The sequence below is a fragment of the Bombina bombina genome, chromosome 2, assembly GCF_027579735.1.
Source record: "Bombina bombina isolate aBomBom1 chromosome 2, aBomBom1.pri, whole genome shotgun sequence".
Lineage (NCBI taxonomy): Eukaryota > Metazoa > Chordata > Amphibia > Anura > Bombinatoridae > Bombina > Bombina bombina.
Window position 1 is genome coordinate 779,695,975 of NC_069500.1, and position 17,430 is coordinate 779,713,404.

The following is a 17,430-nucleotide window of genomic DNA, read 5'->3' on the forward strand; positions in this document are numbered from 1 at the left end:
GTATAATTTCTGTACTAAGCGTTTTAGCTAACTATTGAACCAAACAGTTTACCTCAGAAAAAATATTTTGCTTGTCCTCTCAATAGTCTGTTTTGCCAGACCCTTTCAACTATATATATTTCAAATTTTATACATAAAAATTTTCTTATAAGGGAGATTTGATAATCAATTAATTTAATATTTAATTTTACCTCACATTGTTTTTTGACAAAACATTATAAACAATGTCTGAAACTCAATCTAAATCACCTCCCTTGACCTTACATACAGTACAATCTATGATTGACTCCTCTATGAATAATTTATTTAATAAAATGACCTCTTTGATGGGAGAGAAACAAAGAAAAATATCTTTAAAAAGAAAGAACCCATCTATTGCCTATAAAGCAAGCAAAAAACTTATTGAAAAGTCTCGTCAACTTTTAACTGAGACTAATATTCCTCACAGCAAAGGAAGAAAAACCGCTGTTAGTAGAACCCTGCACCCTGAGGGTAACCAAACAGGGGATACTCATGTATGCAAAAAATTAAAATTTAAGTCAAAAACTAATATTGATAATCCATCTTCAGATTCTGAGGAATCAGATGGTGACGAATACACTTATATTAATTCAGACAATTTCAATGATTCGGATAATTCCGATGGCTCCCCGGTCGCTAAAAAACCGAAAAAGAAAGCTAAAAAATCTCTTGAATACAGTGAGGATGAAGAGGACTTTTTAGATTGTTTGGGTAACCCTAGGTTTAAACCAGACGACTTACACCATCCCCGGTCCGCCGAGTGGTGTCCCCTCCTGGATTTAGCTAAATTTATTGACCACCAATTACGTAAACCCCTAAAAAAGCAAACCCGCAACAAAATGAAAGCCGATAGTCCTCGTCCCCTGTTACCAAAGAATGCTTCCATCACACCTGAAGTTGACCCCAAAATTTTAAAATTCATTGGTTCCCCAGGATATAAATTGAAAAAAGGAATAGATAGATCCTGGAAAATTTGCCAAGATAAACTTTTAGATTCAGTTGGTCCCCTCACTAAATTATTCGAATTATCTGAACAAGGCGTAGCCGAAAATTGCCCTTTGGATCCCTATGTGGTCAGAGAATGGGTACAAAGACTCCTGTGTTTTATTGGGAATACGAATTGCGCAATGTCTGGAGAAAGAAGACGTAACATCTTGAGGAAAATAGACCCAAAAATTTCTGATTTTTCCTCAAGTAATATCGCTTCAGACAACAAGGGTCTTTTGTTTGGAGACTCTTACTTAAAAGACTTAAGCCAATACGTAAATACTTTCTCTAACCTAAATAAAGTGAAAACATCCGTTAAGAAAATTTTCTACCCTAACCAGGGTTTCTCCGACAGGGCTGGGAGAGGCAGAGGCCGCTTTCCCGGCCGCCAAACCTTCTTATCCAGGTCTCATTACTATCCCCAACAATCACAATACCAACACCAGTTTCAATCTCAATTCCAAAGAGGTTACTCTGATCCATCCACTTCCTCCTTTTTTCCGACAAGAGGTCGCCCCTGGACTCAGAGAGGTTTTAGGACCAGAGCCAGAGCTAGACAAGCTCCAGGTAAGTTCTTCATTTCTTCCCTATATCCTTTCTTTCCCAGAAAAAATTGGAGGCAGACTCGCCCTGTTTACTCAAAATTGGGCTTCAATTACTTCAGACCCTTGGGTTTTACAAACTGTATCAGGTATCCTCATAGAATTCATATCTCCCCCAATTCAAGTCTGTCTTCCCCATCCAATTCAATGTTCTCAAGAAGACTCTTTTGGTCAAGAGAGAAATTTCTTCTCTCTTCTCCAAAAAAGCAATTCTTCCAGTCTCCCAACCTCAAGATTTTTACCTAAGCAATTTGTTTTTGGTAAAAAAGAAAAACAATCAATACAGACCAGTCATAAACCTAAAAACGTTAAATACCTTTGTAGTTTACCATCATTTCAAAATGGAAGGTATTCACTTATTAAGAGAATGTCTAAGAGGAAACGATTGGTTGGTTCGATTGGATCTCACAGACGCCTATCTAACCGTTCCAATCGCCCAAGAACATTGGAAATTCTTGACTTTCCGTTGGGAAGACCAGCTTTGGAATTTCACTTGTCTTCCCTTTGGTCTGTCCTCTGCTCCTTGGATTTTCACCAAGTTACTGAAACCTGTAGTGGCCTGGCTGAGACTCCGAGGAATTCGTCTAATAATTTATTTGGACGATATTTTGATTATGGACCAAGATTTTCACTCCCTTCAGAATCATCTATTTACCACAATTTCTTTATTAGAATCCTTAGGTTTTATTGTGAACAAACAGAAATCAGTTCTCTTACCCACAAAGTCTTTGATTTTCTTAGGCTTCAAAATCAACTCAATACTCTCTACTCTGAGTCTTCCTTCAGACAAGGTAAAGAATATCAAGAAAGAAATTACCAAAACTTTATCCAAAGATTTAGTTCCCATCAGAACCATAGCCAGAATAGTAGGGTTACTATCATCCTCTATTCAGGCTATTTTTCCTGCCCCATTACATTACCGAGAACTTCAGAGACTAAAGATTCTTCATTTGAGGAAAGGTTTTTCTTATTCTCATTTGATTCCTTTGTCCCTAGAAGCCAAAGAAGAATTGTCTTGGTGGCTCTCTCATTTAGAAGCCTGGAATGGGAGAGCCATCTTTGGCAGAACTCCGGACTTCATTATAGAATCCGATGCCAGTCTTTCAGGCTGGGGTGCACGCTGCGGCCCTTCCATCACCGGTGGCAAATGGACATTGGAGGAGAAACGTTTCCACATCAATTGTTTGGAATTATTGGCTGGCTCGTTTGCAGTCAAAAGTTTTGCCAATTTTTCTTCTCCAGTTTCTATTCTCCTTCGCATGGACAATATTTCAGCAGTACGATATCTCAATCGTTTAGGAGGCACCAAATCAAGGAATTTATCCAACATTACCAAGGAATTTATTCACCTTTGTTTAGACAGGAATATTTCTATCAAAGCGGAATATATTCCAGGTCTATCAAATACAGCTGCAGATTGGGGATCTCGTCATCTGACAGATTCGAGCGATTGGAAATTAGACAGGAAAATGTTTTTACTCCTCCAATCTCTCAGAGGTCCCTTTTGCCTGGATCTTTTTGCATCCAGGACCAACTTCCAGATTTACCCATACTTCAGCTGGCGTCCAGATCCTATGCCTAACTATAGTGACTCCCCTTTGGCCAACCCAGTCTTGGTATCCCTCCCTCTTGGAGATGTCCACCAATCTTCCAATTCTTCTTCCTCCACTTCCTCACCTATTAGTCAATCCGGAGGGCGAATTTCACAGTCTAATTCTCCAAGGCTCTCTTTTTCTGATAGCCTGGACAATTTCAGGGGACCCTGGTCTCTCCGAGGCCTTTCGGAGAGAGCTAGATCCCTCATTCAAGACTCTTGGGCTCCAGGTACCCGCAGATGTTATTTTGCCGCATGGTCAAAATGGTCTAGCTGGTGCTTGCAAAGGGATTTGGATCCCATTTCTGCGGATTTAACCGAAATCATTAATTATCCGTCACACCTCTTTGATTCAGGCCTTGCTTACAGAACAATTAATGTCCATAGATCGGCTATCTCTGCCAGACATAATCTAATCAATAATTCTCCTATCGGTAAACACCCTTTAGTTTGTAGAGTTCTTAAAGCCATTAGATTAAAACGTCCTCCTGTTCCCAAACACAAATTTTTCTGGGATGTAGACTTAGTTTTCTCTCTTTTCAAATCCTGGCCAGACAATAACTTGTTGACTCTAAAACAACTTTCCGCTAAACTCGCTACCCTTCTATGCCTTATTTCTTTCAGAAGGGTATCGGATGTAAAAGCATTAGATTGGAACTCTAAACGTTTCTCCCCTGAAGGAGTCACCTTCTTTCTTTCTCGCAGAACAAAAACTTTATCTACTTCCATCTTTTATCCTTATCTGTCTTCTGAACCCTCTTTGTGTGTGGTCGAATGCTTAAAGTCATACGAATCTAGAACTCTGATATTTAGGAAACCTATCCATAATCAACTGCTTATTTCTTTTGTTCCCCCCTATGCTCCTATCACTTCTACCTCTATCGCTAGGTGGGTTAAATGGGTCATGAAAGAAGCCGGTATTAACATTTCTTTCACAGCACATTCTGTCAGAGGTTCCGCTGCTTCGAAAGCCTTTTTAAAAGCGGCTCCTCTTCAACAGATTTTAAATGCTGCAGACTGGTCTTCAGATTCCATCTTCAAACAATTTTATTTCAGACCCATTCAACATGCCTCGCTTAATTTATTCTCCTAACTACTTTAAACTTGCATAAAAATAGGAGTCTCTGGTCTTGTAATAAAAACAGAATTTATGTTTACCTGATAAATTTCTTTCTCCAACGGTGTGTCCGGTCCACGGCGTCATCCTTACTTGTGGGATATTCTCTTCCCCAACAGGAAATGGCAAAGAGCCCAGCAAAGCTGGTCACATGATCCCTCCTAGGCTCCGCCTACCCCAGTCATTCGACCGACGTTAAGGAGGAATAATAGCATAGGAGAAACCATATGGTACCGTGGTGACTGTAGTTAAAGAAAATAAATTATCAGACCTGATTAAAAAACCAGGGCGGGCCGTGGACCGGACACACCGTTGGAGAAAGAAATTTATCAGGTAAACATAAATTCTGTTTTCTCCAACATAGGTGTGTCCGGTCCACGGCGTCATACTTACTTGTGGGAACCAATACCAAAGCTTTAGGACACGGATGAAGGGAGGGAGCAAATCAGGTCACCTAAATGGAAGGCACCACGGCTTGCAAAACCTTTCTCCCAAAAATAGCCTCAGAAGAAGCAAAAGTATCAAACTTGTAAAATTTGGTAAAAGTGTGCAGTGAAGACCAAGTCGCTGCCCTACATATCTGATCAACAGAAGCCTCGTTCTTGAAGGCCCATGTGGAAGCCACAGCCCTAGTGGAATGAGCCGTGATTCTTTCGGGAGGCTGCCGTCCGGCAGTCTCGTAAGCCAATCTGATGATGCTTTTAATCCAAAAAGAGAGAGAGGTAGAAGTTGCTTTTTGACCTCTCCTTTTACCTGAATAAACAACAAACAGGGAAGATGTTTGTCTAAAATCCTTTGTAGCATCTAAATAGAATTTTAGAGCGCGAACAACATCCAAATTGTGCAACAAGCGTTCCTTCTTTGAAACTGGTTTCGGACACAGAGAAGGTACGATAATCTCCTGGTTAATGTTTTTGTTAGAAACAACTTTTGGAAGAAAACCAGGTTTAGTACGTAAAACCACCTTATCTGCATGGAACACCAGATAAGGAGGAGAACACTGCAGAGCAGATAATTCTGAAACTCTTCTAGCAGAAGAAATTGCAACTAAAAACAAAACTTTCCAAGATAATAACTTAATATCAACGGAATGTAAGGGTTCAAACGGAACCCCCTGAAGAACTGAAAGAACTAAATTGAGACTCCAAGGAGGAGTCAAAGGTTTGTAAACAGGCTTGATTCTAACCAGAGCCTGAACAAAGGCTTGAACATCTGGCACAGCTGCCAGTTTTTTGTGAAGTAACACCGACAAGGCAGAAATCTGTCCCTTCAGGGAACTTGCCGATAATCCTTTTTCCAATCCTTCTTGAAGGAAGGATAGAATCCTAGGAATCTTAACCTTGTCCCAAGGGAATCCTTTAGATTCACACCAACAGATATATTTTTTCCAAATTTTGTGGTAAATCTTTCTAGTTACAGGCTTTCTGGCCTGAACAAGAGTATCGATAACAGAATCTGAGAAACCTCGCTTCGATAAAATCAAGCGTTCAATCTCCAAGCAGTCAGCTGGAGTGAAACCAGATTCGGATGTTCGAACGGACCCTGAACAAGAAGGTCTCGTCTCAAAGGTAGCTTCCAAGGTGGAGCCGATGACATATTCACCAGATCTGCATACCAAGTCCTGCGTGGCCACGCAGGAGCTATCAAGATCACCGACGCCCTCTCCTGATTGATCCTGGCTACCAGCCTGGGGATGAGAGGAAACGGCGGGAACACATAAGCTAGTTTGAAGGTCCAAGGTGCTACTAGTGCATCCACTAGAGCCGCCTTGGGATCCCTGGATCTGGACCCGTAGCAAGGAACTTTGAAGTTCTGACGAGAGGCCATCAGATCCATGTCTGGAATGCCCCAAAGTTGAGTGACTTGGGCAAAGATTTCCGGATGGAGTTCCCACTCCCCCGGATGCAATGTCTGACGACTCAGAAAATCCGCTTCCCAATTTTCCACTCCCGGGATGTGGATAGCAGACAGGTGGCAGGAGTGAGACTCCGCCCATAGAATAATCTTGGTCACTTCTTCCATCGCTAGGGAACTCCTTGTTCCCCCCTGATGGTTGATGTACGCAACAGTCGTCATGTTGTCTGATTGAAACCGTATGAACTTGGTCCTCGCTAGCTGAGGCCAAGCCTTGAGAGCATTGAATATCGCTCTCAGTTCCAGAATATTTATCGGTAGAAGAGATTCTTCCCGAGACCAAAGACCCTGAGCTTTCAGGGATCCCCAGACCGCGCCCCAGCCCATCAGACTGGCGTCGGTCGTGACAATGACCCACTCTGGTCTGTGGAATGTCATCCCTCGTGACAGGTTGTCCAGGGACAGCCACCAACGGAGTGAGTCTCTGGTCCTCTGATTTACTTGTATCTTTGGAGACAAGTCTGTATAGTCCCCATTCCACTGACTGAGCATGCACAGTTGTAATGGTCTTAGATGAATGCGCGCAAAAGGAACTATGTCCATTGCCGCTACCATCAACCCGATCACTTCCATGCACTGAGCTACTGAAGGAAGAGGAACGGAATGAAGTATTCGACAAGAGTCCAGAAGCTTTGTCTTTCTGGCCTCTGTTAGAAAAATCCTCATTTCTGAGGAGTCTATAATTGTTCCCAAGAAGGGAACCCTTGTTGACGGGGATAGAGAACTCTTTTCCACGTTCACTTTCCAGCCGTGCGATCTGAGAAAGGCCAGGACGATGTCCGTGTGAGCCTTTGCTCGAGGGAAGGACGACGCTTGAATCAGAATGTCGTCCAGGTAAGGTACTACTGCAATGCCCCTTGGTCTTAGCACAGCTAGAAGGGACCCTAGTACCTTTGTGAAAATCCTTGGAGCAGTGGCTAATCCGAAAGGAAGCGCCACGAACTGGTAATGTTTGTCCAGGAATGCAAACCTTAGGAACCGATGATGTTCCTTGTGGATAGGAATATGTAGATACGCATCCTTTAAATCCACCGTGGTCATGAATTGACCTTCCTGGATGGAAGGAAGGATAGTTCGAATGGTTTCCATCTTGAAAGATGGGACCTTGAGAAATTTGTTTAAGATCTTGAGATCTAGGATTGGTCTGAATGTTCCCTCTTTTTTGGGAACTATGAACAGATTGGAGTAGAACCCCATCCCTTGTTCTCTCAATGGAACAGGATGAATCACTCCCATTTTTAACAGGTCTTCTACACAATGTAAGAACGCCTGTCTTTTTATGTGGTCTGAAGACAACTGAGACCTGTGGAACCTTCCCCTTGGGGGAAGTCCCTTGAATTCCAGAAGATAACCCTGGGAGACTATTTCTAGCGCCCAAGGATCCAGAACATCTCTTGCCCAAGCCTGAGCGAAGAGAGAGAGTCTGCCCCCCACCAGATCCGGTCCCGGATCGGGGGCCGATATTTCATGCTGTCTTGGTAGCAGTGGCAGGTTTCTTTGCCTGCTTTCCCTTGTTCCAGCCTTGCATTGGTCTCCAAGCTGGCTTGGCCTGAGAAGTATTACCCTCTTGCTTAGAGGACGTAGCACCTTGGGCTGGTCCGTTTTTACGAAAGGGACGAAAATTAGGTCTATTCTTTGCCTTGAAAGGCCGATCCTGAGGAAGGGCATGGCCCTTACCCCCAGTGATATCAGAGATAATCTCTTTCAAGTCAGGACCAAACAGCGTTTTCCCCTTGAAAGGAATGTTTAGTAGCTTGTTCTTGGAAGACGCATCAGCCGACCAAGATTTCAACCAAAGCGCTCTGCGCGCCACAATAGCAAACCCAGAAATCTTAGCCGCTAACTTAGCCAATTGCAAAGAGGCGTCTAGAGTGAAAGAATTAGCCAATTTGAGAGCATTGACTCTGTCCATAATCTCCTCATAAGGAGGAGAGTCACTATCGAGCACCTTAATCAGTTCATCAAACCAGAAATATGCGGCTGTAGTGACAGGGACAATGCATGAAATGGGTTGTAGAAGGTAACCCTGCTGAACAAACATCTTTTTAAGCAAACCTTCTAATTTTTTATCCATAGGATCTTTGAAAGCACAACTATCCTCTATGGGAATAGTGGTGCGTTTGTTTAAAGTAGAAACCGCTCCCTCGACCTTGGGGACTGACTGCCATAAGTCCTTTCTGGGGTCGACCATAGGAAACAATTTTTTAAATATGGGGGGAGGGACGAAAGGAATACCGGGCCTTTCCCATTCTTTATTAACAATGTCCGCCACCCGCTTGGGTATAGGAAAAGCTTCTGGGAGCCCCGGCACCTCTAGGAACTTGTCCATTTTACATAGTTTCTCTGGGATGACCAAATTTTCACAATCATCCAGAGTGGATAATACCTCCTTAAGCAAAATGCGGAGATGTTCCAATTTAAATTTAAAAGTAATCACATCAGATTCAGCCTGCTGAGAAATGTTCCCTAAATCAGTAATTTCTCCCTCAGACAAAACCTCCCTGGCTCCCTCAGATTGGGTTAGGGGCCCTTCAGAGATATTAATATCAGCGTCGTCATGCTCTTCAGTAACTAAAACAGAGCATCCACGCTTACGCTGACAAGGGTTCATTTTGGCTAAAATGTTTTTGACAGAATTATCCATTACAGCCGTTAATTGTTGCATAGTAAGGAGTATTGGCGCGCTAGATGTACTAGGGGCCTCCTGAGTGGGCAAGACTCGTGTAGACGAAGGAGGGAATGATGCAGTACCATGCTTACTCCCCTCACTTGAGGAATCATCTTGGGCATCATTGTCATTATCACATAAATCACATTTATTTAAATGAATAGGAATTCTGGCTTCCCCACATTCAGAACACAGTCTATCTGGTAGTTCAGACATGTTAAACAGGCATAAACTTGATAAGAAAGTACAAAAAACGTTTTGAAATAAAACCGTTACTGTCACTTTAAATTTTAAACTGAACACACTTTATTACTGCAATTGCGAAAAAACATGAAGGAATTGTTCAAAATTCACCAAACTTTCACCACAGTGTCTTAAAGCCTTGAAAATATTGCACACCAATTTTGGAAGCTTTAACCCTTAAAATAACGGAACCGGAGCCGTTTTAAGCTTTAACCCCTTTACAGTCCCTGGTATCTGCTTTGCTGAGACCCAACCAAACCCAAGGGGAATACGATACCAAATGATGCCTTCAGAAGTCTTTTATAAGTATCAGAGCTCCTCTCACATGCGACTGCATGCCATGCCTCTCAAAAACAAGTGCGCAACACCGGCGCGAAAATGAGACTCTGCCTATGCTTTGGGAAAGCCCCTAAAGAATAAGGTGTCTAAAACAGTGCCTGCCGATATTATTATATCAAAATACCCAGAATAAATGATTCCTCAAGGCTAAATAAGTGTTAATATCAATCGATTTAGCCCAAAAAATGTCTACAGTCTAAATAAGCCCTTGTGAAGCCCTTATTTACAATCGTAATAAACATGGCTTACCGGATCCCATAGGGAAAATGACAGCTTCCAGCATTACATCGTCTTGTTAGAATGTGTCATACCTCAAGCAGCAAAAGACTGCAAACTGTTCCCCCAACTGAAGTTAATGCTCTCAACAGTCCTGTGTGGAACAGCCATGGATTTTAGTTACGGTTGCTAAAATCATTTTCCTCATACAAACAGAATTCTTCATCTCTTTTCTGTTTCTGAGTAAATAGTACGTACCAGCACTATTTGAAAATAACAAACTCTTGATTGAATAATGAAAAACTACAGTTAAACACTAAAAAACTCTAAGCCATCTCCGTGGAGATGTTGCCTGTACAACGGCAAAGAGAATGACTGGGGTAGGCGGAGCCTAGGAGGGATCATGTGACCAGCTTTGCTGGGCTCTTTGCCATTTCCTGTTGGGGAAGAGAATATCCCACAAGTAAGGATGACGCCGTGGACCGGACACACCTATGTTGGAGAAATTCCGATTATCCTAATATGTGAAGGTATAATCTAGATTTTATTAAAGACACAGAGACGAGTATTTTCCCTCCTCACATAGATAATGGTGTTTTTTCCCACCCTAATAACCGTCATTATATGTTACTAACTCTTATATTTTTTAACAGTATCCATGTGAATCCAATCCTTTCTCATCCTCTGGATTCTTCCCGTCAATTCAGAAATCTCAACCTTCACTCACTGAATCCTGGACATCTACGTTACCTTCTATCAAATTCAACATCCCATGGAATTTCGTCCATCAGTTCTACAAGAAGTTGGCGTTTATTACCCTCTGTTGTTTCGGACTTTTTGGTTTTCTTATGATGTTTAATATTTTATTCCTTTTGAGCATCAATTAGAAAGAGGAAGTATGTTAATTGGGTGATCTGTTTATAGTCTATGCTCTGTGCTGATTGGCTGTTTTTTCTCACTATAATAAGTCTATGTTATGTTCTTATTATGTGTATGTTATATTATCTTATATATCTTGTTCTTTAAAAGGCTGCATTGAGTAGTAAAGAAAGAGTAATGCATAAAAATACTCGTCTCTGTGTCTTTAATAAAATCTAGATTATACCTTCACATATTAGGATAATCGGAATTAGCAGCTAGCTTCCTGCTGCTTATGTATGATTTCAACAAAGGATACCAAGATAACAAAGCAAATTAGATAGCTGTTTAAAATAGTTTACTCCATATGAATCATGAAAGAAAATGTTTGAGTTTCATGTCCCTTTAAAGGGGAGTGTTACCCAAATGCTTGAAAAGTAATGCAGCATATATGTAAAAAGCTGACTAGAAAATATCACATAAACATCTATAAGTAAAAAAAGAAGATATTTTACCTCAAAATTTCTTCAGTAGCCACATCCTATCATAAAGGGACATTAAAGTGGCAGTAAACTTACAGACTAATGTTATATAATTCTGCACATAGTGCAGAATTATATAACATTAGCTTACCGGCTGATTTATACAGTAAAGTTTTGCAGAGAAATTTTTGTAAAAGCTCCTTTTTACCAGAACGCCGCACCTTGCTCTACTGAGCGAGTCTGGTTTTTCCAAAGCGCATTGCGGCCAAACTGTCTAGTCACAGTGTGCCCGGTCAAGCCGTTAAAATGAATATAGCTCGCTCCTACTACTAGACCAGAGCAGGAGCAAGCTACATATTTTAATGGCGCGACCGGCACACTGTGACTAGACAGTGCTGCCACAAAGCGCTGTGGAAAAACCAGACCCGCTCAGTAGAGCAAGGAGCGGTGTTCTGGCAAAAGGAGCTTTTACATAAAATTTGTCTGCAATACTTTTCTGTATAAATCTGCCGGTAAGCTAATGTGCAGAGTTATATAATATTAGTTTGTAAGTTTACTGCCCCTCTTAACAGCCAATACGGATGTTTGTCCTGTGACTTGCAAGAGAGCCTGCAAGATTTCAGTGAAATTCCATGAGATCACAGTAAAACAAAGTGTGAACTCAGCACTAATGATGCTGATTGGCTGACTACACCATGCAGATGACAGTAAAAAGAATAGCTGTCAAGATAACTGCTTACCGAGTACTTGCTCTGGTAAGCTGAAGAAATTGTGAAGTAAAATATCTTCCTTTGGTGTTCATGTGATTTTATGATCAGCTTTTTACAGATATATTGCTTCCCTTTGAAGTGATTTAGCAAACCTTTACGTATGCTACAGTCTATACCTGACTCCTTTACATGCCAAACAGATACCCAGGGGTCCCAATAAATTGAATTTAATGCAAGTATTTAGTTACATCTGCTCTCTGGCCAAAGCAGAGAAACTATACAAAGAGTATAATACAAAATGAAAGTTAAAGAAACAACAAATGCTAAAAATGTCAATTATGCAAATGAAAGAGCACGAGGGACAGTCTACCATAGAATTGTTATTGTTTTAAAAGATAGATAATCCCTTTATTACTCATTCCCCAGTTTTGCATAACCAACACAGTTATATTAATGTACTTTTTACCTCTGTGATTACCTTGTATCTAGGAACCATCTTCCAGCCCCCTGATCACATGACTGTGACTTTTTATTATCTATTGTCTTGCAGTTAGCATTGTTTTGTGCTAAATCTTAAATAACTCCCTGTGCCTGAACACAGTGTTATCTATATGGTCTACGCGTACTTTCTGTCTCTGTGTTGAAAAGAGATTTAAAAAGCCTGTGATAAGAGGCAGCCCTCAAAGGCATACGGCTAGATTTAGAGTTTTGTCGTTAACGACCCGCGTAGCTAACGCTGGCTTTTTTCTGGCCGCTCCTTTAAAATAACTCTGGTATTGAGAGTCCATATAATGTCAGCGTTAGGCTCCAAAAAAGGAGCGTAGAGCATATTTAACGCAGCTTCAACTCTCGATACCAGAGTTGCTTACGGACGCGGCCAGCCTCAAAAACGTGCTCGTGCACGATTCCCCCATAGGAAACAATGGGGCTGTTTGAGCTGAAAAAAAACCTAACACCTGCAAAAAAGCCGCGTTCAGCTCCTAACGCAGTCCCATTGTTTGCTATGGGGAAACACTTCCTACGTCTGCACCTAACACTCTAACATGTACCCCGAGTCTAAACACCCCTAACCTTACACTTATTAACCCCTATTCTGCCGCCCCCGCTATCGCTGACCCCTGTATATTATTTTTAACCCCTAATCTGCCGCTCCGTAAACCGCCGCTACTTACATTATCCCTATGTACCCCTAATCTGCTGCCCCTAACACCGCCGACCCCTATATTATATTATTAACCCCTAATCTGTCCCCCACAACGTCGCCTCCACCTGCCTACACTTATTAACCCCTAATCTGCCGACCGGACCTGAGCGCTACTATAATAAAGTTATTAACCCCTAATCCGCCTCACTAACCCTATAATAAATAGTATTAACCCCTAATCTGCCCTCCCTAACATTGCCGACACCTAACTTCAATTATTAACCCCTAATCTGCCGACTGGAGCTCACCGCTATTCTAATAAATGTATTAACCCCTAAAGCTAAGTCTAACCCTAACACTAACACCCCCCTAAGTTAAATATAATTTTAATCTTACGAAATGAATTATCTCTTATTAAATAAATTATTCCTATTTAAAGCTAAATACTTACCTGTAAAATAAATCCTAATATAGCTACACTATAAATTATAATTATATTATAGCTATTTTAGGATTAATATTTATTTTACAGGCAACTTTGTATTTATTTTAACCAGGTACAATAGCTATTAAATAGTTAATAACTATTTAATAGTTACCTAGTTAAAATAATAACAAAATTACCTGTAAAATAAATCCTAACCTAAGTTACAATTAAACCTAACACTACACTATCATTAAATTAATTAAATAAAATATCTACAATTACCTACAATTAAACCTAACACTACACTATCAATACATTAATTAAATACAATACCTACAAATAACTACAATGAAATAAACTAACTAAAGTACAAAAAATAAAAAAGAACTAAGTTACAAAAAATAAAAAAATATTTACAAACATAAGGAAAATCTTACAACAATTTTAAACTAATTACACCTACTCTAAGCCCCCTAATAAAATAACAAAGCCCCCCAAAATAAAAAATGCCCTACCCTATTCTAAATTACTAAAGTTCAAAGCTCTTTTACCTTACCAGCCCTGAACAGGGCCCTTTGCGGGGCATGCCCCAAAGAATTCAGCTCTTTTGCCTGTAAAAAAAAAACATACAATACCCCCCCCCCAACATTACAACCCACCACCCACATACCCCTAATCTAACCCAAACCCCCCTTAAATAAACCTAACACTAAGCCCCTGAAGATCATCCAACCTTTTCTTCACCATACCAGGTTCACCGATCGGTCCTGGCTCCAAAATCTTCATCCAACCCAAGCAGGGGCTTGCGATCCATCATCCGGCGGCTGAAGAGGTCCAGAAGAGGCTCCAAAGTCTTCATCCTATCCGGGAAGAAGAGTAGATCTGGACCGGCAACCATCATCTTCCAAGCGGCATCTTCTATCTTCATCCGATGAGGACCGGCTCCATCCTGAAGACCTCCACAACGGACCCATCTTCATCCGGCGACGTCCAACTGAAGAATGACTGTTCCTTTAAGGGACGTCATCCAAGATGGCGTCCCTCGAATTCCAATTGGCTGATAGGATTCTATCAGCCAATCGGAATTAAGGTAGGAATATTCTGATTGGCTGATGGGATCAGCCAATCAGAATCAAGTTCAATCCGATTGGCTGATCCAATCAGATTGAGCTCGCATTCTATTGGCTGATCGGAACAGCCAATAGAATGCGAGCTCAATCTGATTGGCTGATTGGATCAGCCAATTGGATTGAACTTGATTCTGATTGGCTGATTCCATCAGCCAATCAGAATATTCCTACCTTAATTCCGATTTGGCTGATAGAATCTTATCAGCCAATCGGAATTCGAGGGACGCCATCTTGGATGACGTCCCTTAAAGGAACCGTCATTCTTCAGTTGGACGTCGCCGGATGAAGATGGGTCCACGGTGGAGGTCTTCAGGATGGAGCCGGTCCTCATCGGATGAAGATAGAAGATGCCGCTTGGAAGATGATGGTTGCCGGTCCGGATCTACTCTTCTTCCCGGATAGGATGAAGACTTTGGAGCCTCTTCTGGACCTCTTCAGCCGCCGGATGATGGATCGCCAGCCCCCGCTTGGGTTGGATGAAGATTTTGGAGCCAGGACAGATCGGTGAACCTGGTATGGTGAAGACAAGGTAGGATGATCTTCAGGGGCTTAGTGTTAGGTTTATTTAAGGGGGGTTTGGGTTAGATTAGGGGTATGTGGGTGGTGGGTTGTAATGTTGGGGGGGGGGTATTGTATGTTTTTTTTTTACAGGCAAAAGAGCTGAATTCTTTGGGGCATGCCCCGCAAAGGGTCCTGTTCAGGGCTGGTAAGGTAAAAGAGCTTTGAACTTTAGTAATTTAGAATAGGGTAGGGCATTTTTTATTTTGGGGGGCTTTGTTATTTTATTAGGGGGCTTAGAGTAGGTGTAATTAGTTTAAAATTGTTGTAAGATTTTCCTTATGTTTGTAAATATTTTTTTATTTTTTGTAACTTAGTTAGTTTATTTCATTGTAGTTATTTGTAGGTATTGTATTTAATTAATGTATTGATAGTGTAGTGTTAGGTTTAATTGTAGGTAATTGTAGGTATTTTATTTAATTAATTTAATGATAGTATAGTGTTAGGTTTAATTGTAACTTAGGTTAGGATTTATTTTACAGGTAATTTTGTAATTATTTTAACTATTTTAGCTATTAAATAGTTCTCAACTATTTAATAGCTATTGTACCTGGTTAAAATAAATACAAAGTTACCTGTAAAATAAATATTAATCCTAAAATAGCTATAATTTATATTGTAGCTATACTAGGATTTATTTTACAGGTAAGTATTTAGCTTTAAATAGGAATAATTTATTTAATAAGAGTTAGATTTAAATTATATTTAAGTTAGGGGGGTGTTAGTGTTAGGGTTAGACTTAGCTTTAGGGGTTAATACATTTATTAGAATAGCGGTGAGCTCCAGTCGGCAGATTAGGGGTTAATGTTTGAAGTTAGGTGTCGGCGATGTTAGGGAGGGCAGATTAGGGGTTAATACTATTTATTATAGGGTTAGTGAGGCGGATTAGGGGTTAATAAGTGTAGGCAGGTGGAGGCGACATTGTGGGGGGCAGATTAGGGGTTAATAAATATAATATAGGGGTCAGCGGTGTTAGGGGCAGCAGATTAGGGGTACATAGCTATAATGTAGGTGGCGGCTCTTTGCGGTTGGCAGATTAGGGGTTAATTATTGTAGGTAGCTGGCTGCGACGTTGTGGGGGGCAGGTTAGGGGTTAATAAATATAATATAGGGTTCGGCGGTGTTAGGGGCAGCAGATTAGGGGTACATAAGGATAACGTAGGTGGCGGTCGGCAGATTAGGGGTTAAAAAAATTTAATCGAGTGGCGGCGATGTGGGGGGACCTCGGTTTAGGGGTACATAGGTAGTTTGTGGGTGTTAGTGTACTTTAGAGTACTTTAGAGTACAGTAGTTAAGAGCTTTATGAACCGGCGTTAGCCCAGAAAGCTCTTAACTACTGACTTTTTTCTGCGGCTGGAGTTTTATCTTTAGAATTCTAACGCTCACTTCAGACACGACTCTAAATACCGGAGTTAGAAAAATCCCATTGAAAAGATAGGATACGCAATTGACGTAAGGGGATCTGCGGTATGGAAAAGTCGCGGCTGAAAAGTGAGCGTTAGACCCTTTTTTGAGTGACTCCAAATACCGGAGGTAGCCTAAAACCAGCGTTAGGAGCCTCTAATGCTGGTTTTCACGGCTACCGCCAAACTCCAAATCTAGGCCTTAGAAATTAGCATATGAGCCTACCTATGTTTAGTTTAAACTAAGACTACCAAGAGAAAAAAGCAAATTTGATGATAAAAGTAAATTGGAAAGTTAATTAAAAAAAAAAATCAAAAAAAGTCCTATCTGAATAATGAAGGTTTAATTTATAGTAGACTGTCTCTTTAACCCCTTTTTCCCATAAATCAAAGGTTTAAGTTGGAGCCATTTGTTCTGTTTTTGAAGCAATAGGTGGTACATGTTGGCACACAGCTCGCTGGCTGATAAGCAGAACTCCAACAGCTTTATTGGTGGACAGCAACAAAACTCACAAGCAGTAAAAAAAAAAAAAAAAAAAAATTATATATATTATATATATATATATATATATATATATATATATATAATTCTTGTTACAAGAACTTCCTTTTCACTGAAAACAAATGCATTTTAAAATGCTATCTTTTTAGATACAAGGTAAAAAATTACCTGCATTTTTATGCGTTTATTTTGAAATGCAGTGCTTAATTGCAGGAACATTAAGCAATTATAGAGAAAGAATTTAATTTCCCTCTAATAATGTGTATTCAAACTCAGTGGTCTCCTGGTCTAATAAGAGAAGTAACAATCCTACTTATCTCTTCTTTACACTCACTGGTATTAATCAGGAATTGGTTGGATACTCCTGGGTGATCTACATCATGAATCGCACTAGCAAATATGGCAGCCAAGATTTCCAGATCTGTAAACACAGCCTGCGTGAGAAGAAAAAGCCAGTTAGTGTCAGAGCTTACAGAAGCATAGTGTGTAATATATTGTGCAGGTTCCACCTCATG

The 17,430-nt window shown here is 40.7% G+C and overlaps 1 protein-coding gene across 4 annotated transcripts in view; it reads right to left on the reverse strand.

Annotated features, from left to right (window-relative positions):
• Nucleotides 1-17,430, reverse strand: part of PDE4C (phosphodiesterase 4C) — a 499,380-nt gene that overhangs the window by 22,989 nt on the left and 458,961 nt on the right. For all 4 annotated transcript variants that reach the window (XM_053702945.1, XM_053702947.1, XM_053702946.1 and 1 more), the window contains one exon: nucleotides 17,250-17,349. In XM_053702945.1, coding sequence (XP_053558920.1) covers nucleotides 17,250-17,349 — 100 coding nt within the window. The remainder of the gene's footprint in view (nucleotides 1-17,249; nucleotides 17,350-17,430) is intronic.